The following is a 22,563-nucleotide window of genomic DNA, read 5'->3' on the forward strand; positions in this document are numbered from 1 at the left end:
TAGAGGTGCATGCGGAAATAAAACATTCTTGCTCTCGCCTTCGAGTGCACAACTGAGAAATTAAAACACAAGTTGGATTTTTTTTTTCTCCTAGAAAAAAAATTGTGCTGCCACGCCCTGCAGCATCTTTTTTTTTTTGTGTTTGTTTCCTTTAAACAGTTTTAAATAAAATCAGAATAATTACTACAAACTCTGTGGACCACTCACAGAGTCCAGGACGGCAATAAATTAGTATTATGCAAATTGTTTCTTCTTCCTCTGTTATAGATAATACAGTCCATCTTGTATTTCTTCAGTGGCCCAAAGGGAACAGGGAGAGCTCGCAGGCACCATTACACCAGGTTGTACTCTTTCAGATTTAGCTGTAGGATTGTGTCCTTGACTGCAGCAAAGACGAAACGAATGTTCTCTGTATCTGTAGCACAGGTGAAGTGCGAGTAGATTATTTTGTCGCTGTCTGGATTGAGATCTACGAACATCTTTAAGATGAATTCTCTTGCTGCTTGTGCATCTCGCTGGGGTCCTTTTGAAGGTTAGCAAAGGAAACAAAACAATATAAAAATAAATCGGTGCTGTTGCTTGCTTGGTACATAAAACTTAAAATTGACTACATGCACTTTTAAATGTGTTCGGAAACACAAACCAAACTGCCAAGATGATATCGCTTTAGGTAGCAGCAGAAAAACACCGACCAAAAAAAATCAACAGAAATCATCTCTAGGTTTATACAGGCAATTGTCATCGTAAAATGTGACAGCCATGTTTTTACGCAATGATTCCTTGTGAATGCCATAAGTGAAAAGCCTTTCACTGAACATTAAGGGGCTGACTTTTTAAGGGTCAAATTGAAAATTCAAATTTGAGGTTTTTTTATGACCAAAACTGTTGAATTTGACTAGAGAATTGTTAAAATCCTATTAGTTTTTTTTAAAAAAAATTTGAACTTGCTTTTTGAGCTATATGATACCCTGGCCCTTTAAGAACTTGGATTTAACTATTCGCCGCCTAAAAACTGCCAAATTGCTGTTTTAGTCAATGGGAGACATCCATGGATCAATTTGGAGTTGTTTGCAGCCTTCCTGACATTCAAGTTTTTGCTGAGAAAATGCGTTTTTTTTAAATGAAAATACCCCCAAACAATGTAGGTCTCGATATAAATATATTGCATAAAACAGCTCATATGTAAAACCCTGCTTCATTTAAATAAACCATTTTCATAATAATATACTTTCTAGTAGTATGTGCCATTGGGTAATCATAAACAGAAAATTGCCATTTTAAAAAATAAGGGCCACCCCCTGGGATCATACGATTTGCGGTGCACACAAACAAACCAAACAACCCATACTTGTTAGGTCACATGAGCCAATTAACAGTCAGACTTCTGTCTTTTGCTTCAACACTTCTTGTTACAGTAAGAGTTGTAGTATTTCTGGTCAGGTGATCTCTGAGGCAGCACAGGGACCATCACAAAATGGTAGTTCAAGGCAAGAGATGTAAAAGGGCAATATTTACTTAAATATATAGACCAGTTTGGTAAGATTCTTTAATATGCCACTTGATCTAATATAAACGTATCTGTTGCTCAAGTATTTATTTTGGGGGCATCGTTTTCCTTTAATAAATTTCGATTGGTTGAATTTTGAATTCATGTCAGTTCTAAAAAAAAAAAAAAAACTCCCATGAATTTGAAATTTGACCCTTGATAAATCTGCCCCTAAATACAGAACATATATACAAACAATCAATAATTTTTTCTCCCAATAACAGTGCTGACAAAAGTAGAATTTGCACAGGTAGAGTGGGTACTCCATTCAGGGGCCCAAAGAGACACAAAGGTGCGATCTGACGAGTGCGGGGCTTGTACAGGAGTGAATGGAAGATTGTGGGCAGGAGGTTGGCATAATGGGGCAGATCAAAGACCTGATCATGCGTTTAAATCCCCCCCCCCCATCATGGCCCCATTCTACTTGCTGGCATATAGTAGGGTAGGTGTCATACCTGTGTCACTATAGACTCAGCAGTCACATTGCTCCCAAACCAACACATATTTATAAACATCACATTTTTCTGTTAAAGAAATCTTTATATAGTGAATAATGTACCCCCTAATGTAATTTATAAAGATATTATGTCACCGAGGAGTTATGTGACCATATAAAAGCACGAGGCCGAAGGCCAAGTGCTTTTATACAGGTCACATAACTCCGAGGTGCTAATAATATCTCTATAAATTTTAAATAGGGGGTACATTATTCATTATAATCTACAGTTTCTGAGTTCAGGTCAGTTTTTACTTCCAATCTTTGCTTTTTACAAAATGCAATATTTTTTTTGCTGTTGTCCCTCCTTGTTGATTTTTTTTCTTTCCCTGTATCCCTTTTAGGAGGGGCTAAGTACCTGTATTTCTTTTGCTTGTTATTCAGATTATTTTGCAGGAGCCTGCTCTGCATGGTCATTCAGCTGCATTAGAGATGTGGGAGGGGGGAGGAGGCAAGGAAAGAGGGGGGGGCGACACGGAGCGGGAGCGAAATTTGAGATACTGAATGGGAGGGGGGAGCGAGACTTGCGATAGTGGACAGGGAGAGCCGAGATTTGAGATAGTGGATGAAAGAAGGGAGCGAGCATGGAGGGGAATCGCGTGAGGAAGGGAGCAACACCGGCAGGGAGGCAACTGCAGGAGTCATGAGAGGAAGACGTGAGACGTAACAGGAAGGAAAAAGAAGCAGTTACATGTGAAGGAGTGAAATAGGTGGAGTGTGTCAAGTGGGGGAAGCAAGGAAATGTTGCACTTGAAAGCCAAACTGGTGGGAAACAAGGGTAGCAGCAGCAGCTGCAAGTGCTGTCTCTTTAAGCATATAAACGTCGCGTTCTGACGCAAGAACGCGCCGTTTATAAGGATATAATTTACAGTCAAGAACGCGCCGTTTATAAGGATATAATTTACAGTCTGGTCCCATAGGGAAATGACCAGACTGTAGATTATAAGGATATAATATATGTTCATGTATTGTGAGATATTATAGGATACTGGGAAATTCTGATCTTTGTCTACGTATATACATATTATATATGCCCAGAAATAATTAACTGAATGAATTGATTAAACTACAAAAGTGGTTACAAACCAATATTTCTACTAACCATCATATTCAGGGAAATAATCAACTAGATGCGAGTACATGATTTTTTCCTCTAGAAGATCTTTCTTGTTTAGAAACAGGATGACTGAGGAATTTTGAAACCATGGATATGTGATGATCGTCCTAAATAACGCTTTGCTTTCTTCCATTCGGTTCTGTGGAAACAGACAATCGTTAATGGGAATGCAGAAATAAAAAGAGACAAATAATATACTATTAGTATGCATTGCAATGCAGAGGTTTTAAAGGGGTGGTTCACCTTTCAATTAACTTTTAGTATGTTATAGCAAATAGTTTTTGAATTTTTTGCCTTTTTCTTCTGACTATCCAGCATTCAAATTGGGGGGCACTGACCCCATCTAAAAAACAAATGCTCTGTAAGGCTATAAATATATTGTTATGTCTACTTTTTATTACTCTTCTTTCTATTCAAGTCCCTCCTATTCATATTATTAGTCACTTATTAAAGTCAATGCATAAGGGTAATTTGGACCCTAGCAACCAGATTACTGAAAATGCAAACTGGAGAGCTGCTGAATAAAAAGCTAAATAACTTAAAAACCGCAAATAATAAAAATTGAAAATGAATTGCATATTGTCTCGAATATCATTCTCGACATCTCCCTAAGAGTTATTAAGAACGGGTGCTCTTTCCAAGCATATGGGGAAGTCAACTACAAGGCCAAAAACCGTTGGATCTATGAGCCTATCCTTTATCTGACTTGGCCATTCATTCTCAAGCAACTGCATTTAGCATTGTGACCAAGGTCAGCATTAACCAACATTTGCATATTAGAAAACAGGGAAACCAAAACATCTAGAATGATGTCAAATATACCCTGACCCACAGGTACAAACTTAATTTAACTTAGCGGTTGATTAATATTAGGTTCAGGTGCGTGAGGTGCAGTACATGGCTTTATCAACCTTTCTCAATAATGTTATTTGACCGCACTTCCCACTAAGCCTCACTTACCCCAAGGCTCGGAACACAATGAACATGTGATGTACCACATATCCCAAAGAAGGCTGACCTAGATCAGGTCAACAACCCTGATATTCAGAGACACAACCAATTATTGGGGCACTAGGCCAGGCTGTGCTCTCCAGCATACCATAGGTAGGACTACACAAACGTTTTCGGCGCAATCCAAGATAGAAATGTCGGATGAAGTCGTAGCGTTGATCCGACGCGACGCAGCATCTGCATTAGACAGTTGTGTCACGTCGGATCAACGCTGGTATTCACTAGAAGACATTATTACTGCTTCTCTCAACATAAACTTTATAAATATCATTAGGGCTCATACATATTTTATGTATGACTTATATGCACTTCTGACACCAATGGGGAATTCACAAAACTAAACGGTTATTGTGAATCTAGTTGGTCACTACATAAATCTGGATTACAACTTTGAAGTTAGTTTTTTTGGAGTCATTGGCTCCATTTTGATGTAATTTTTCTTCATGCCACTTTGGTGAATTCTTCTTAAATTTGTCTAGCATAATATGAAAACAATTGAAGTGTAAAAGAAACACATGGTTTTCACTGGTTGGCAGAGAGATACGTTTAAAAACATGATCATTGTGTGTGTCCCACATAAAAGTTTAATCATCTATTTTATGGTTTGCTTACACAAAGCTGTTGCACACTTTTCATGGATGCAGCAAGTTCGGACACTTAAATGTATCCATGCAATGCTCCTTTTCATTATATTTAATCCTAAACACCACAATCAATTATATGGCACCCTTTACACAGCATGTTGTAGGCAAAATGAGTCAAATGATGTCAAATCTGATGCTTGTGGTGAAGGAAAGATCATACGTTCTAACGAAACTTTTTCACTGACGGACAGAAAAGGAAGTGAAGAGGACAGATCCCTCTCACTTCCCGCTGTTTCAAGTTTAGTGATGGGTCTAAATGAGCACAACTCTATAAAAGTGCCATTACATGTGTCCTTTTCAAATGAACTGAAGAAAGAAAGAAAAGGAAAGGAAAACACCAATTTTGTAAATTTATCTCCAAATGTTAAGGCAAATCGGTCATTATTTTGGAAGAAAATATTTGTTTGGCATTGTGTTAAAATTAACGGGGACTTCGTGAAATAGTAACAAGCAAAAATATATCAAACACCATTGTATGTAGCAAAATATATCAAGAAACATTGTCATCTGTGAAAATAGCACATGGACAACTAAACCTGAGGGTTACTGACCCAGAGTGTCAGCCGCAGTGATTAAAAGCCTGTGAGGTCAGGGAAATGGATTAGATCATTAAATAATAGTTTGAGGAAAATCTCACAAAATTGGAATGGTTAAACCTTTTACCTAAATGTTTATGATGCAGAGAGAGGAACTAATAATCTTAATCCTCCCTGGATTCATTGCGGCTTCTTACCTCATTGTCAGATTCCACCAGCACTTGATCATATTCACTAAGGGCTACAAGGAACATTATGGAGGTGACATTTTCAAAGCAGTGTATCCATTTCCTTCTCTCAGACCGCTGTCCTCCTACATCCACCATTCTGTAGGGTAGAAAAACAGATATTTTAACATATGAAAACTTTCTATGCAGCATAGAATGGTAATTATGATCATTTTTTGAAGAACATAACAGCATTGATTTTAAGAAAAAAATTTTTGTTTGGTTTGTGTTTGAGTAACCCTCATGTCACATAAGTATGATGAAGCCTAAAACAGCTGCAGGATAAGAAGCTTTTACTTATAAAGTTAACAATGACATTTCAAGAGAGGAGAACAAAAGTGGGCAGCAAGGGAACAATACAGAGATCTGGTTTATACCAATTTTTGGATTGATAGGTCCAATAAAAGCTTTATGCCATTGCACAGTGTAAGTATCTATCTTGGCTGTAATAGCCACACTCAACACTTTCCATATAACAACGGCCTTTCTATTAAGAAAAAGTATAGAAGCATTAGCCCTCAATTAACAAGTTGATTTGCTTTTACAACACAGGACAGGGATGCTAGGATGTATTTTCCTAGTTTTGTATTCTGAGTATGAAGATTAGCTTTATCCCCTCCTATATATACATATATATGGTTATATACAGCACACTGTCTATCATCATTGCCCAAGTGCAAGGTAATAATAAACCTACACTAGACTTTTAGAAAACTTTGCTCCTTATAATAAACTACCCCTTTAATATTCTAAAATATATTACTCATTTGGGCTATTTTTAGTCATGCTATTTACAGGCCCAGTAGGGACATTTTTGGAGCCGTAGCATACCAGGACTATTGGCGTGTGTGTGTGCGTGTGCGTGTGTGTTAAGAATGGCATAACTAACTGCCAGTCACTAAAGTCTAAAAATGATCAGCAAGAATATAAAAATATATTTTTGTATACCTGAAGATAACGCTTTGTAAGTCAAAGGGATACTCAATGATTCCTGTTGTTGGGACTCGAACTCTCAGCACATCTTGCTGGGTAGGAAGGTAGCCATGAGTTGCTATACGGTCCAGGTCATTGAGATAACTGCAGAAGGAAACAAAAATATGTCGATTTTTTTTTCAAGATAAATTTCTTATACAGAGGCTAGTTGTAGTGATGTGGAGGTTGACAAAATGTCAACCCACACCTGACCCTAAGCCAGTGCATTTCCATATTTATATGCCCCTGCCCACCACGCTATGACACCACAGAAGGAGCAGGGTGTGCAGGCACAAATCTTTAAAAGGCAAAGCCTGAAGTGGAAGCAGTGAGACCGTGAGGACTTGGGTGAGATTGGTGCAAGGAATAGTTCAGCCCACATCTACCTGTGACCTGCAAAAGTCAAGTGGATGTTGTATATCTCACACACACACACACACACACACACACACACACACACACACACACACTTATTGCTGAAAGAAATGCATGAAAGAGGGATGCATTTATAGATTATGCACAGTTGCTCTTATGTATCACAGCCTATCAAGCAGCCACATCATACACAACATCCCAAGTTAACAAGTTTTACAATATAAACTTGGGATGACAGTATCACAAGACACATTGTGCTAGGCCAGGGGTGCCCAAACTTTTTGCAACGAGGGTCAGATTTGGTGAGGTGAAAATGTGTGGGGGCCGACCATTCAGCCCGACATTCTTTGAACCATTAACATTAAATTACAGGAATCGAGTAATCGTAGAAGTAATATTTGGGCACATTAGTGAAATGATCTGCCACTTGGTCTATACTGCTGCCTGTGTGCTGAAGGTGTTAGTAATAGACAAGTACTGGAACGCAGTGACGCCATACTTCTTTCGTTTACTGTACTAGCTTGTTAGAATGTCTATTGACACCTTCAGCCCTAAAGAAGTTTGTGAAAACATCGCGTTACTATGTGCCAATACGTGTCTATTGCTAACACCTTCAGCACACAGGCAGCAGTATAGACCAAGTGGCAGATCATTTCACTAATGTGCCCAAATATTACTGTTATGGGATTCCTGATCACACTGTGCTGGGGGGGCCTCATTATTATTAATTTCATGATGGAGGCTGAGGGCCGGTGTAGAGTTGAAAACAGGCCACACTGATAAAAAGTGTTTAGAAGGTGAACAACTCCTTTGAAGTAAACCCCTGGTCCGAAGCATTCCTGATAAAAGATCAAACACTTGTACTAAAGATTTCTTCCTTCTCGCAAAAGTATGACCATGACATCACTCCATGAACTGGTTTTCAAGGGAGCTTATTTTTTTCTATTTTCCGGTTACTTTTTTCAGTTTGAGAAAAAGAGAAATTAAGAAAAATTCACTAACAGGTATGCTTAAAGTGGACCTGTTACCCAGACATAAAAAGCTGTATAATAAAAGACAGTTTCAAATTAAACATGAAACCAATTTTTTTTTTCTTTAAAACATCCATAACTTTTATAAACTCATTTAAAAGTTTCAGCTGTCAATCATATATTTCCTGTCCCTCCTCTATGCCTCAGGCATAGAGGCAGGGCCGTCACCTACTTTCATTTTCCATTCAGTACTTTCGAGATGTCACTGTACTCCTTAGATTCTCCCTCACGCCTCACACTCTATAATTGTGTAGGGTACCATACATGGGGATTCAGTCCCCCATACTGGTGCATACACAAGATTTTGGGGTGATACACAACTTGCCTCGTCATAAAAAATGGCACCTGCCTGCTTTCTATAATTGTGAATTCCAAGACTGAAGGAAACAAAATTTAAATAATAAATATAGAGTGAGTAAAGTGTATTTTGCTCAACTAACATGATAGAAAAGAATTTAGAATTATTGATTACGGTAACAGGTTTCCTTTAAAATTGATAATTATTGCAGCCTAACAATGTTTTTAGACAAGGGCTCATGCTGGAGGAATAGAGTCAAAAGAAGGAAAGGTGGAGCACGCTAGACAAATATGCTTTGAGGCATCAAATGCAGAGGTTTTGATTCTTAGAATCATGAGTAGGATCACAGTCTCACAGTAGTTGCTGCTATGTTAATATTTCCACCAAATAACTTTGAAGATGCTGGAAACACGCCAGGATCCTGATCTGCAGTGTCTCATTATTAAGCAAAATAAGGAAGCCAAGCAGGAATGTTAGGCATACATCTGACATCCAACATATGAAAGGCCAGTCAGAAAGTAATGATCTGTACAAATGTTTAATTTCTTTTTCAGGCTATAGCTCTTCTGCTTGCTAATATAAAGTCCCTGAATAACAGAACCAGAGCAGTGTTTTAGCCCTTAGTCTCTAAACTGTCATTTGCATTTGGTTTAATTTACACGCTACAGTGACCTCTGTCTCTGAGCTGCATACATCTTTGATCTTTCCTCTATGGCTTTCAAGATTGGCAAACATTTTCACTTTAAATTAAAGGAAAAAGTAAACCTTTAAAAAAATGAATGGAAAAACATTCATTATTTATTTTGTTTTTATTCCAAGATATTAAGGGATACATGTACTGTTAATATGAATGAATTTTGTTACAACAGCGCCACCTGCTGGTCATTTTCCCACCAGTCTGACCATCAAGTAGTCAAGGAATTTGTCAGGAGAAAGAAAGAGGCTGCTTTTGTGTTCTTCTGCTTAGGAAAGATGTGAGAAAGGTTTCATATTTTTATCCTAATCAGAAGAACATCAGAGCAGCCTCTTTCTTTCTCCTGAAAACGTACTTGACTACTTGGTGGTCAGAATGGTGAGAAAAATGACCAGCAGTTATTTGTTATAACAAATTTCATTCATATTAACAGTACATGTATCTCTTAATATCTTGGAATAAAAAACAAAGTAAAAAATGAATGTAAATTACAAAAGTGCTTAAAATAACACCCTCGTCAGTTTTACATTCACTTATTTTAAAGGTTTACTTATCCTTTAATAGTACAGATAGGAGGAATAAATAGTGAAACAGAAATATGTAGAGTTACAAACAGGCGCGGACTGGCAATCTGCAGGTTCTGGCAAATGCCAGAGAGGCTGCTATAAGGTTCCATAGAAAGTCAGTATTTAGTGGGCTGGTGGGGGGCTGTTTGGGCCTCTCGGTGGGCTGATAGGCCCTGGCATTTCAGGTACACAGAGGCCCAATTTTAATTCTCAGTCCGGACCTGGTCACAAAGATTAAAGGATTGGTAAACCTTTAAAATATGTCAATGTAAAGTTGATGAGATTCTATACTAAGCACTTTTGCAATTTACAATCTTTTTTTTATTTAAGTTTCCACTGTGCTCCAGTCAGGAACGTGTCAGAAAGAAAGAAAGAGGGCGATTCTGAAGATCTTCTGTTTAGGAAATACATGGGGGGGGAAGCTATCTGAGGTTTATAATATTTTTCCTAATCAGAGGACAGATCAGACAAGCCCTATTTTTTTCTTTGGTTTCCTCTGTTATGATCACAATGCTTATATGGGTTCATCCTTACACATAGATTTAGCCAAACGAGTGGATCTCTCCCCAATATCGGGCTGATCCGATCGTAGGCTCTAAGGCCCAACAATCGGATCACAATGCAGCCAATAAGTGCTGTCGGATTGCGGGACTGCATCAACGAACAGATGCGTCCCGAAGGAATTTTTAACCTTGCTGATTTATTAACTTTCGCCAGATATCGTTCGGGAAAGCCAGTCAGAGGGCCAATGAGCTGTCGACTCGGTCTGTCGGCAGCTTTTATCAGCCCGTGTATGGCCAGCTTAAGTGTTAGTTGACTCAGCATGAGTTCTCAACCTGGGACAAAAATGATTTTTCTGGTGCATAGATTTCTATAAAGGAAAAGAGCACAGCAGAGAGTGGAAATTCCACTTTTATAGAAACTGAAAATCCAGTAGTGCCATACCTGGAGGATTGAAATAGTTAAAATCAGTTTCCAGATTTCGTGGGTACAGCTGCCCCCTTTGAAAAGGGTTACAGAGATAGAAAAATATTGTTAAAAAAGCCCGCTATAGTTGCAGAACTAGGAAAGCAAATTAAACCTTCACCCTAAAACACACTCTAAAACTGGACAAAGTATAGGCCCACAAACATTTACTGGCAGCCAATTAACAACCTCCTAAGACAAATCATACTTTCTGCAGGGACAGAAGGGAAAAAAAAAAACTCCTGAGCAACTGTTAGCAAAAAACAACATCCAGAATACCAGTAACCTAATCGCTAGTAGAAGATTCCAGATTTATATTTTAGCAATAGCTGGTAAGCTACATGTTGCCTACGTTAAAGCTTGTAGAAAAGTACTTTTTTAAAAAAAAATTGTAAGCCAATGTTGTTGGTCCCCAGTGGAACAAACTTTCTGAAGTTACCCGCATGCTGTACGGTATATATATTTGTTAAAAGGGAAAAGCAGAGACTGTTAGAATATACAAACAAAAACCAAAGTACTTACTATTTAGTGGAATCAGATAGCTGATATTCCCGTCGCCTGTCGTAGGACTCTTGTATGCCAGGGTCATTCCACAAATACTTTATTGCATCTACATAAGGATTCTCAAACGATGAGACCTTCTCTACATCAACGTCTCGAACTAATAGTGCATGGCCCTGAGAGAGGGACAAAGAAGATCACATATAAAAATAGTAAGACAAATAAAAATATGACACTGCAATTTTCCATACATTTCCTGTGGAACTAAACAAAAGGAAAGGGTGTGGAACTGGCAAAGTGTTGCATCCCAGAATTAGCAAGATATTGCTACAAAACGCGGTGTATGTTTAGAAGTAGCATGTCCATCTTTTCACTGCATTGACTACATTTCATAAAAACTCAAATGGACTGGTGCTCCACTTTGATTTCTCTCATATCCATCAACATAAATTGATTGTATATAGATAGCTTTGTACAAACGGGCTTCATACACACCATATTTTGGCTACCAACCCCTTTATCAAGTGTAATATAGAAAAACCTTTATGCACAAAACCCTTCCCCTTGTGATGTCAAATCTTTTGAGATCATTCAGTACACCAAATCCCAGCCTCAGTGTAACACAATATGCAGATTCAGAACTACATTTTCCATTGTCCATGTGTGCTGAACTGGACAATAATCTCTACTACAGGTATGGGATCTATTATACAGAAACCAGTTATCCAGAATGCTCCAAATTACGGAATGGCCATCCCCCATAGACTCCGTTATAACCAAATAATCCAAATATTTAAACTGATTTCCTTTTTGTCTGTAATAATAAAAGAGTAGCTTGTACTTGATCCAAACTAAGATATAATTAATCCTTATCGAAAGCAAAATCAGCCTACCTGGTTTATTGAATGTTTATATGATTTTCTAGTAGACTTAAGGTACGAAGATCCAAATTACAAAAAAAGATCCGGAAAACCCCAGGTCCCAAGTATTCTGGATAACAGGTCCCATACCTGTATAGTGAACTATGGGGCAGATTTATGAACCATTAAGGGGAGGGGTGCCTACTAACTAGGCACCCCAACCCAGTTATTTAACCTTTCCTTCTCATTTACGATATTGATGCATACAATTGCATGTTATACTGTAAAATATTTTTTCTTTGATTTTACAGAGCTTCAAGGACAAAACAGACAGCTGCTAAGATATTAGAAGTCACATAATAAAGGCACAAGTCCACAGGCCAAGTGCATTTACACATTCAACGGAACACCAAGAAAACAACATATCTTTCTATAACACAGAAGTCACATATCTTTGCACTAGTGTCAGAGTAAATTGCCGGTAGTAAAATATGAAGGCAATTTCCAGTGATATCGCAATTTTAATGTTTTACCACCGGCAATTCACACTAACACCAATACAAAGGCACTTGATATTTTGTTCCCTGTGCTAAAAGAGACCAGAAATACCTTGTGCTATTGACCTTAAAGGAGAACTAAACCCTAAAGTTAAAAAAACCCTTCTCTACATAGACCCCCCTCCCTCCTCCCCAGCCTAGCTGCTACACCGGGCAAATGCCCCAATTATTTACTCCCCCCCGTGCAGATTCTGTCCAGCGGAGTTCACAGGCGCCATCTTCAGCCGATTCGGTAATGTTCGGAATGACACTGGCGCTTCCGCATTTATGGTGAGTTTTGGTGCATGCGCAGTTGTCATGAGACAGAAAATTGGTCCAACTGCGCATGTGCTGCTCCGTCTCATTCCGAAGATTACCGAAGAGAAGAAGATGGCTGCCGCGAACACCGATGGATAGAATCTGCACGGAGGGGTAAGTAAAGAGTTAGGGGCATTTGCCCCAGCTAGGTTGGGGGGTGGAGGAAGGAGGGGTCTATGTAGGGTAGGGTTTTTTTTAATTAAGGGTTTGTTTCTCCTTAAAAAATAGCTAGTATCTTCTGTCTTGTGTGCTATTTAAGGGCAATGCAAAGCAACCAAAAGAGAGCACAGCAAGATTTTTGCCCCATGAGATAATTGTCCTAAACAGGTGGTTTCAGATAAGATGTCAGGACACTGGTCTAAAAAGACAGCTAGAATTTCAGCAATAAAGCATTAACAGGACTAGAACTATGTGGGAGAAGGGGGAATTTGATCTAAACCTTTATACAATTATTAAACATTATTTTGTTATGGTTTGTTACCAGTGTTACTGGTTATGTCAAACTAGAATTTGCTTCATAATACTGTCTGGTATACTTTCACAGATGAAGTCATATTGTGACATCTCCTTTATCAGCTGCAGTCATATGCGACATCTTATATAATAGATGAAACAAACATGCATTCTCACATCTAACCTACAGTCAGGGGCAGATTTATTATGTGGTGTAAAAAACTGTGATGTGTGACTAATTATTATAGCGTGTAAAAAAACGGCATAATTTTATTATGTGCTTTTTCTTTGAGCAACTACCACCGGAACTTACTTACAATGGTCTGAAGCAGCGTTAAATAACATTGGCAAACCTGGTGTTCGCATGGAGTAAAATAACACACCTTGATAAATTTGCCATTTATTCTACACATTTTTACACCTTTTTTCTGGCGAATTTCGTTTACACAGCACAATAAATAGGCCCCTTTGAGTTGCCAGCTTTTAACAAGTATTTTATAAGCAGGGGCAGGCCAGTGATGTAAAAAGGAGCTTGGAGTCGTTGCATCAGGGGCCGAATTTGGAGGCAATTTGTCAAATAAGGCTGGTGCCTTTGGGAGCTTTGAGGTGAGATTATGGTGGATGGTAGATCGTCCCAAGATCCACAAAGATATTTTACCGTTACTCACTCTGCAAAAGGTAGTCCCTTTCATGTTTACATTGTTCAATACGGTTTTGTTTTAATTTTTTTTAGAAGAGACAAACAGTATACTGTACAATATTTGGTGAATAAACAACAATAAATCAACAAATGTGATTTTTAAGTATCCCTGGGGGTTCTTGCATACTGTCTTTTATGTGAGCAGTTTTCCAGACTGCAATTGCAGATAAAAACCGGCTGAACATGGCCTTAGGTAGGGAAGGCTTGTGAAGGAATATATTGTGTAATAAAGTCTGTCCACCACCACTGAAGAAAATAAATTCAACCTGTCAGAAAAAGTTGCTGAAAGGTCTGCAGAAAAAGGTTGCTAAAGGCGAGGCACAAAGATTTTAACAATGAGCAGCCCTCAAGCTGTTGAACTAAAATTATTAACCAGCCCCGATGGCCATAAAGTATTCTAGAATAATTTAAAGTGGAAATATCACAGTCATAAAAACTACAATGGCAGTTTATTAAATTAGATTCAAAAATAGCTATTTTCCCCTGGCTGGATGCCAACCCAGAGTCAGCACCTTAGATTTGAGAATTCTTAACAATTTAGCGACCTCGGTCCGGAGTACCCCCCCCTCGCCCCCCTGTTGATCTATGAGATGTATTTATACTATTTGATGTATAACTGCTATTGGATTGTCATAGCAATGCTTATACATGTTAATGTGTGTGTTGTGGAAAGCAAAAATAAAAACCTTTAAAAAAAATTGCTATTTTTCTTGTGGTCATTTAAATATTTAACAATATATTTAAATATTTAATTATTTTTTTGCAGCTGTAGCCACTTATGCTGTGAATTAATGTATGATTTTACTTGATCATTTGTAGTAGGTAATAAATGTTAGGTTGATTAAGCACACCAATAAACCATGTATAAAAAGTTATACGTAAAATTTGTATGCAAAAAAGATTTTCTAAGCATCCATTATGGCTTTGTAAATTATTTATCAATTAGCAAGGTCCCCTTTAACAAAAGCTGTCAGGTATTATTTTAACACGTCTTATTATACAGCACCTAAGCGATTATGACAAAGTGCAATATATGCAGGAAATTCTATGTTCTCCCAAGACTGTGTGGGTTTCATCCCACATTTCAAAGACATACAGACAGGTTAATTGACTCCCTGCCATCCACACTAAGATGAGAGTAACGGCTCCTCAACCTTTTATAGACAGAGAGCAACATTTAAGCCACAAGTAATGCACGCACTGAAAAAAAGTTCCCAAGCTTGGAAAGATAGGTGCTTGGTTGGCTGTTGGTTAATCCCATATCATCTAGCCTGTAACAGTCATTGGCTGAAGACATGTAATACAGCTGAAGTTTTGCTAAGGTTTGTTTCGAGCTATGCAGTTCAAATCTGAGCACATATTGCAGGGCTATCTGTGGCAACATCATGTAGGGTGGCAAGCCAATGGTTGGAAATTATTTATCATTAGACCATTACCTGGTAGGAACTCAGGTTGAATAAGAATAAGAAAGGAAATACAAAAATACAAGAGAAATGGGACAGTGGAAATGGTGTGCATTTAATCATTTAGAAATTGGAATTAATATGGTGGCACTACCATTGAAAGTACCCAGGCCGATGAGTTTGGATGGATGCACCTATATACACCTTTAACTGTATATTCCCTACAATAAGTCTGCCCATTTAAATTGGTTAACATCCAGTAATGTGACCCACTATAAACCGCATGGGCTCTCATTGCAGGTTACGTATTCCTGCCTTACAATGAATCATCTCCAGAATCTGTTCAGCAACTCCCAGTCACAGAGGGAGAGGACTGTTCAAAGCTGATGGAAAGTGTGGATTCTAATGAATAATTTAGCAATATTAACAGCTTTACTCATGTAAGTAGTAATAGGATGCTTTCATTTACAGCAAGGAAAAGTTAGCATTCTAATAATGGTTTTCCTTTAACAGCCCTTTTTATCTCTTGATATAAGACAGCCCTACAGTGTCAAAACTTACCAGTTCAGGAAATTTGCGGCACAGCTGTCATGCCTGCCCCTATGCAGATAAACAGCACTTCCAAATTTATTCAACAAAGAACACTTTCACATTTAAACAACCCACAAAAAGAAAGATGCGGTCAAAGCTATAAAACCACATACACCTCCTAACAAGGTGCATATGTATTACTTTGCAAGATTACAAAATGCATGATTTACAGTTAGGTCCATAAATATTTGGACAGAGACAACTTTTTTCTAATTTTGGTTCTGTACATACCATAATGAATTTTAAATGAAACAACTCAGATGCAGTTGAACTGCAGACTTTCAGCTTTAATTCAGTGGGTTGAACAAAAAGATTGCATAAAAATGTGAGGAACTAAACACAATCACTTCATTTCAGGGGCCCAAAAGTAATTGGACAAATTAAAAAACTGTAAATAAAATTTACAAAATTCTTCATTTCTAATACTTGGTTAAAAACCCTTTGCTGGCAATTGACAGCCTGAAGTCTTGAACTGGACATCACCACATTCTGGGTTTCCTCCTTTTTATTGCTCTGCTAGGCCTTTACTGTAGTGGCTTTCAGTTGCCGTTTGTTTGTGGGCCTTTCTGTCCGAAGTTTACTCTTCAACAAGTGAAATGCATGCTCAATTGGGTTCAGATCAGGTGACTGACCTGGCCATTCAAGAATATTCCACTTCTTTGCTTTAATAAATTCCTGGGTTCCTTTGGCTGTATGTTTTGGGTCATTGTCCTTCTGTATTATGAAACGCCTCCCAATCAATTTGACTGCATTTAGCTGGATTTGAGCAGACAGTGTCTTTTGGCTGCTTCTGTCCTGTGTCACATCATGGATAAACTCTAGTGTCCCAGTGCCACTGGCAGCCATGCACGCCCAAGCCATCACACTGCCTCCACCAAAGTTCTGTCTTGCATAAAAAAGGGCATTAACTCAAGGGATGAAAACATAATTATGCCTCTTTAAAAGTAGGGATGGGTGTATGTATGGATGCTGGGTTTTCATTTAGAGGGGTTGAACTTGATGGACTTTGTCTTTTTTCAACCCAATTTAACTATGTAACTATGTTTTACAGATGATAATTAAAAGGAGGGAGGGGTGTGTGTATGGATGATGGGTTTTCATTTGGAGGGGTTGAACTTGATGGACTGTCTTTTTTCAAGCCAATTTAACTATATAACTGACCCTGTACCACAGTTACATAGTTAGACTGGGTGTGCGTATGTGCGGCAGTGTGCTGCACCACGCTAGTGCACATGCGCGCGGTGCAACGATAGTGCGCATGTGCAAATTTTTGATTTTAACGCAACCCCGACAAAGAGGGGTCGCGCACCACTGAGAAGCGGATCGGGGCCCACTGGGTTTCGGCCCAGTCCGACACTGAAGTGGTATGCTTTGGATCATGAGCTGTTCCACACCTTCTCCATACTTTTTTCTTATTATCATTCTGGTAGAGGTTGATCTTGGTTTCATCTGTCCAAAGAATGTTTTTGCAGGACTGTGCTAGCCTTTCTATTCTTGATGCTTATTAGTGACTGGCACCTTGCAGGGCACCCTCTGTATTTACTTTCACGCAGTCTTCTCTTTGTGGTAGACTTGGATATCAATACACCTACCTCCTGGAGAGTGTTGTTCAATTGTTTGGCTGTTGTGAAGGGGAAAAGACCATGGAAAAGATTCTGCGATCATCCACTACTGTTGTCTTCCGTGGATGTGGATGTTTTGCGTTGCTGAGTTCACTGGTGCTCTTTCTTTCTTTCTCATGATGTACCAAACTGTAGATTTTGCCACTCCTAATATTGTGGCAAATATTGTTTCATCTGCATGGAGAGCTCCTGTGACCGCATGTTGTCTGCAAAATCTTCCACATACAAGCACTACCCACTTAAATCAACTCCAGGGCTTTTATCTGCTTAATTGATAATGACATAACAAAGGAATTGCCCACACCTGCCCATGAAATAGCCTTTGAGTCAATTATCCAATTGCTTTTGAGCCCCTGAAATGAAGTGATTGTGTTAAAAAAAGGCTTTAGTTCCTCACATTTTTATGCAATCTTTTTGTTCAACCCACTGAATTAAAGCTGAAAGTCTGCAGTTCAACTGCATCTGAGTTGTTTCATTTAAAATTCATTGTGGTAATGTACAGAACCAAAATTAGAAAAAAAGTTGTCTCTGTCCAAATATTTATGGACTGTAAATTGTATGTGTGTGTGTATATGTCACATCACCAAGTAGTGATATATAAATAAAGACAGGAACATTCACATGCTGTTATTCAGATGATGTTATACTAGCTGGCTACACAGGGCAACAACAGAAAACACAAACTTTTAAATTTAAATGGTCCCAGAGGGAATGGTTTACTGGAGAAAAACACCTTATTGTCCCACCCCAATGTCCAACACAAACAAGATCTGATAAAGTGATGAATGTTGAACCCTGATAAGGAGAAGCACTAGAAAGCAGCAACCCGAACATTTCAATAGGTGAAAACAGCTACCCCAAGAGTGAGAGGCAGCAAAGAAGACAAAAGACTTTAATATGATACAAGGAGATATTAATAAATTGGGGCGGGGGCTGAATTAGGCTTTGTGCCAAGCTGTGTTGACTGGGAAAGAACTTGTCAAGTTTTTAAGACCTTGAAACTTGGCAAAATCGTTGCCACATGATAGGAAATATGGGGATTTTATTTCTATCCACGACTGCTCTGCAATTGTTCAATTATTAAAGTAAAAAGCAACAGCCACCATACACATGGCTGTAAGCTTAGTCTGAAAGAATATGCCACATGTAAATCAGAAGATGCAGTTTGCATGATAATATGCCTGAACGTACAAGCCCTTGCGAGGCAGACTTCAAATTAAGTCAAGTTCAGGATACAGTAGCGCTTCACAATTGAGGTGGTCTGTTCTAGAAGTACACTTTTGCAATATTGTAGGAGCATTGCAAAGGGTAAGTGAATTATGAAACTAGGAGTTTGGGGATAAAACATTGAGGTGTTCGTCTGGGGCTCTATTTAAACTAAGTGTGTGTGTTATATGTGTAATATAATTTAGTTCTTTTAAAGAACACATTTTTGTAAGCACGCAAAAGGTAATTTTTAGGTAGAGAAGACTGTGCTTTTGCTGTGAAATGAATGGTTGCAAAATGATCTGACCGTACAAAATTTCTGCTAAAATCTTACCTTGTTGTGTTCATACTTGTATGGAATTTTAAGGGTTTCCATGGCCCTGATCATAGCTTGCATTGCCGTAAATATATTTTGATAGACAAGTTTTGTGAACCCCCTCTTGTCTTCCTCTGAATAACCAGACCCATGGATTATCCTCATCTGTTTGATAAATGTGCTTTTCCCACTTTCTCCTGTGCCTAAAAGGAAAATAATATTCATTTAGTTAATAAAATCAACCTGTACATGGATATCCATTTGAATATGCAGAAAATATATAAGTAAAAGCTTGATATACCTCCTACTTTTCATTTTTGTACAGAAGTCACAATAGCCACTTTGGTACTTTGTGGTTGCAAAGACTACTCGAGTGGTGGTGGCATGGACACAAAGAACAAGTTATTGATCTACATTTATTTTAGACCTGTCAAAAAAGGGTCAGTCACAGCTCAACTCCCCATTGTATCACTAAGCTTGTAAATTTGCACAGAGGTTCATAAGAATGTCCATGGTTCCCATGAAGATTACCCACTCTTGTGCTAATGGCCCAATGAACCAATGAATGAGGAAAACAGCATGCAATGCTAAAGAACTAGGTTTATTTTCACATGGGAGAACACCAGATGAGAGAGCACCTCCCTTCTCCTTTAACTGTATGTTTAAAACAAAATACAAATAACAATAATATATATGTTACAGTTCAGTTGTGCAAAAATAGTTTTTCCAGGGGGCTATATGTTGGAGTGCTGGTGTTAAATTTTGTAATTTGTATATCAAGTCTGACCCATGTGCACCCAATAAAAAAAGGATGAGCGTAATTTTTTGTGTTTTCTTTTACATTTTATATTATGGGGAGGTGGCTGTTTTCTCAATGCCTGCTCTCCCAACCCCCGCTTAATGGTGTCTTTGGAAGAGATCATGCTAAATAAAGAGAAAAGCAGGTATGGTCTTTCTCCCCCCCAAAGAGAACATTCTCTTTTTTCCCATTTAGTTAGGACTGATGCATGGACACTGCCTTGATGGGGCGTGTCAGCTTATGCATACTTTGTACAAACTTTGCAACTAAAAGTGTCTTTTTTTTTTGTTTTTACCAGAGTTACAGTTCAGTTGTGCAAAAATATTTTTTCCAGGGGGCTATATGTTGGAGTGCTGGGGTTAAATTTTGTAATTTGTACATCAAGCCTGACCCATGTGCACATATATATATATAGGCAATATTCCAGAGATCTTTCCCTCTAAAGTTTTTAGAAAGCCCAGATTAACGGGGACCGCATACGACAAATGGCAAAAAACATTTTTTTTAAATTTCTTAAAATGTGGAGCACTATATAGAAATTTTAATTCAACCAAACATTTTCCTGCTGATCAATGTTATAATCAGTTTGCACATGAAGAGTAAGCAGTGAGTTGCACAAGCTCCCTACATAGTTGTATGCACTAGGAATTTAAGGTTAAATAAGCAGTAACACCAAAAGTAGAAAGTGTTTTACAGAAATACAAATATAATGTAGTATTGCACTGCACTGGTAAAACTGGTGTGTTTGCTTCAGAAACACTAATATAGTTTATATAAATAATCTGCTGTGTAGCCATGGGGGCAAACATTCAAGCTGGAAAAGGGAGAAAAGGCACAGGATACACAGCAGATAACAGATGAGCTGTAGTACAGAATGGGATTCTTCAGAACTGTTATCTACGGTGTATCCTGTGCTTGAATGGCTGCCCCTATGGCTACACAGTAGCTTGTTTATATTATTATTTATTATTAACATGTATTTATATAGCGCCAACATATTGCGTAGCACTGTAAAGTAACTGTGATTATACAACTACATCACATGAATTACATACATAGAATATATGGAGTAACAAACATCACAATCGATACAGGTACAAAGAGGTGAGGAAGGCCCTATGCATAGGCATACAGTCTAAAGGGAAGGGAGTAATACACAAGGTGTGGGAGTGGGCAAGATCGAAGTAAGTGGGTGAGAAATGTGGTGTTGTATGTGGTGTTGCGTTTGGTAGTTAAGCAGAGTGAGGGTAGGCTTCTCGAAAGAAGTGCGTTTTCAGAGATTTTTTGAAAGCAGAAAGGTTGGGAGAAAGTCGGACAGATCGTGGGAGAGCGTTCCAGAGGAGGGGTGCAGCCCTTCCAAAGTCTTGAATGCGAGCATGTGAGGAGGTAATGAGAGAAGAGTTGAGTAGCAGGTCAGTAGAGGAGCGAAGTAAGCGAGTGGGTGAGTATATAGAGATGAGTTCAGAGATGTAGGGTGGAGCAGAGTTGTGAAGTGCTTTGAAAGTCAGTGTCATTAATTTGAATTTGATTCTGAAAGGTAACGGAAGCCAGTGCAGGGATTGACAGAATGGCGAGGCAGAGGATGAGCGGTTGCTGAGGTGTATGAGCCTCGCAGCAGTGTTCATTATGGACTGGAGAGGTGACAGTCTCTGGAGGGGGAGGCCGATTAAAAGAGAGTTACAGTAGTCTAGACGCGATATGATGAGAGAGTGAATAAGAATTTTGGCAGCGTCTTGGGTGATAAATGATCGTATTTTGGATATGTTCCTTAGGTGGAAGTGACATGATTTAATAAGTGACTGAATATGAGGAGTGAATGACAGGGCAGAATCTAGGATAACCCCAAGGCACCGGGCCTGGGGAGAGGGGGTGATAGTGGAATTGTTAACTATGATGGATACTTCGGGGATGCTACTGGTGTTTCTTGGAGGAAAGAGAACCATTTCAGTTTTAGAGAGGTTTAATTTAAGGTAGCGTTGCGACATCCAGGTAGAGATAGCGGACAGGCAGGAGGAGACGCGAGTTAGGAGTTCTGGGTTGAGATCAGGAGATGAGAGATAGATTTGAGTATCGTCAGCATAGAGGTGGTAGTGGAAACCATACGAATTTATTAATTTGCCAAGGGAGGAAGTATAGAGGGAGAATAGTAATGGTCCCAGGACAGAGCCTTGAGGAACTCCAACAGAAAGAGGTAGGGGAGAAGATGATACTCCATTGTAGGAGACACTGAAGGAACGATTGGTGATGTAAGAAGAGAACCAGGACAGGGCTGTGTCACGAAGGCCAAGCGACTGGAGGGACTGGAGGAGGAGAGGGTGATCTACAGTGTCAAATGCGGCTGAGAGGTCAAGCAGTATTAGTAGTGAGAAATGATTGTTGGCTTTAGCGGTTAAAAGGTCATTAGTTAGTCGAGTCAGGGCAGTTTCTGTGGAGTGTTGTGGCTTAAAACCAGATTGTAGGGGGTCCAGCAGGTTATTGTCAGAGAGGAATGAGGTAAGTCGGTTGTAGACTAGGCGCTCAAGTAGTTTAGAGATGAAAGGTAGCAGAGAGATAGGTCGGAGGTTGTCAAGATTGGAGGGATCAAGAGAGGGTTTTTTCAGAATTGACTATAGTAATGTTTCTGAAGCATACACAGCATTTTTACCAGTGCTGGCCAGTGTATATTATTGCCATTCCTTTAAAACACTTTAATTTTTTGGCATTGCTGTTCCTTTTACAGCCAGGGCACACAGGCAGATTCGCGGAGATTAGTCACCTGGCGAAAAATCTCCTCTTGTTA

The 22,563-nt window shown here is 38.8% G+C and overlaps 1 protein-coding gene across 1 annotated transcript in view; it reads right to left on the bottom strand.

The window, feature by feature from the left end:
• Positions 1–172: 172 nt before the first annotated feature.
• gnaq.S (guanine nucleotide binding protein (G protein), q polypeptide S homeolog) overlaps positions 173–22,563 on the bottom strand; it is a gene marked incomplete at its 3' end in the record, with an annotated part of 46,862 nt that continues 24,471 nt past the window's right edge. Inside the window, 6 exon segments of the mRNA NM_001090560.1 lie at positions 173–523; positions 3,145–3,298; positions 5,548–5,677; positions 6,526–6,654; positions 11,002–11,156; positions 19,004–19,188. Of these exon segments, the coding sequence (NP_001084029.1) occupies positions 333–523; positions 3,145–3,298; positions 5,548–5,677; positions 6,526–6,654; positions 11,002–11,156; positions 19,004–19,188 (944 nt within the window).

Source organism: Xenopus laevis, chromosome 1S (assembly GCF_017654675.1).
Source record: "Xenopus laevis strain J_2021 chromosome 1S, Xenopus_laevis_v10.1, whole genome shotgun sequence".
In the NCBI taxonomy this organism is placed as follows: Eukaryota; Metazoa; Chordata; class Amphibia; order Anura; family Pipidae; genus Xenopus; species Xenopus laevis.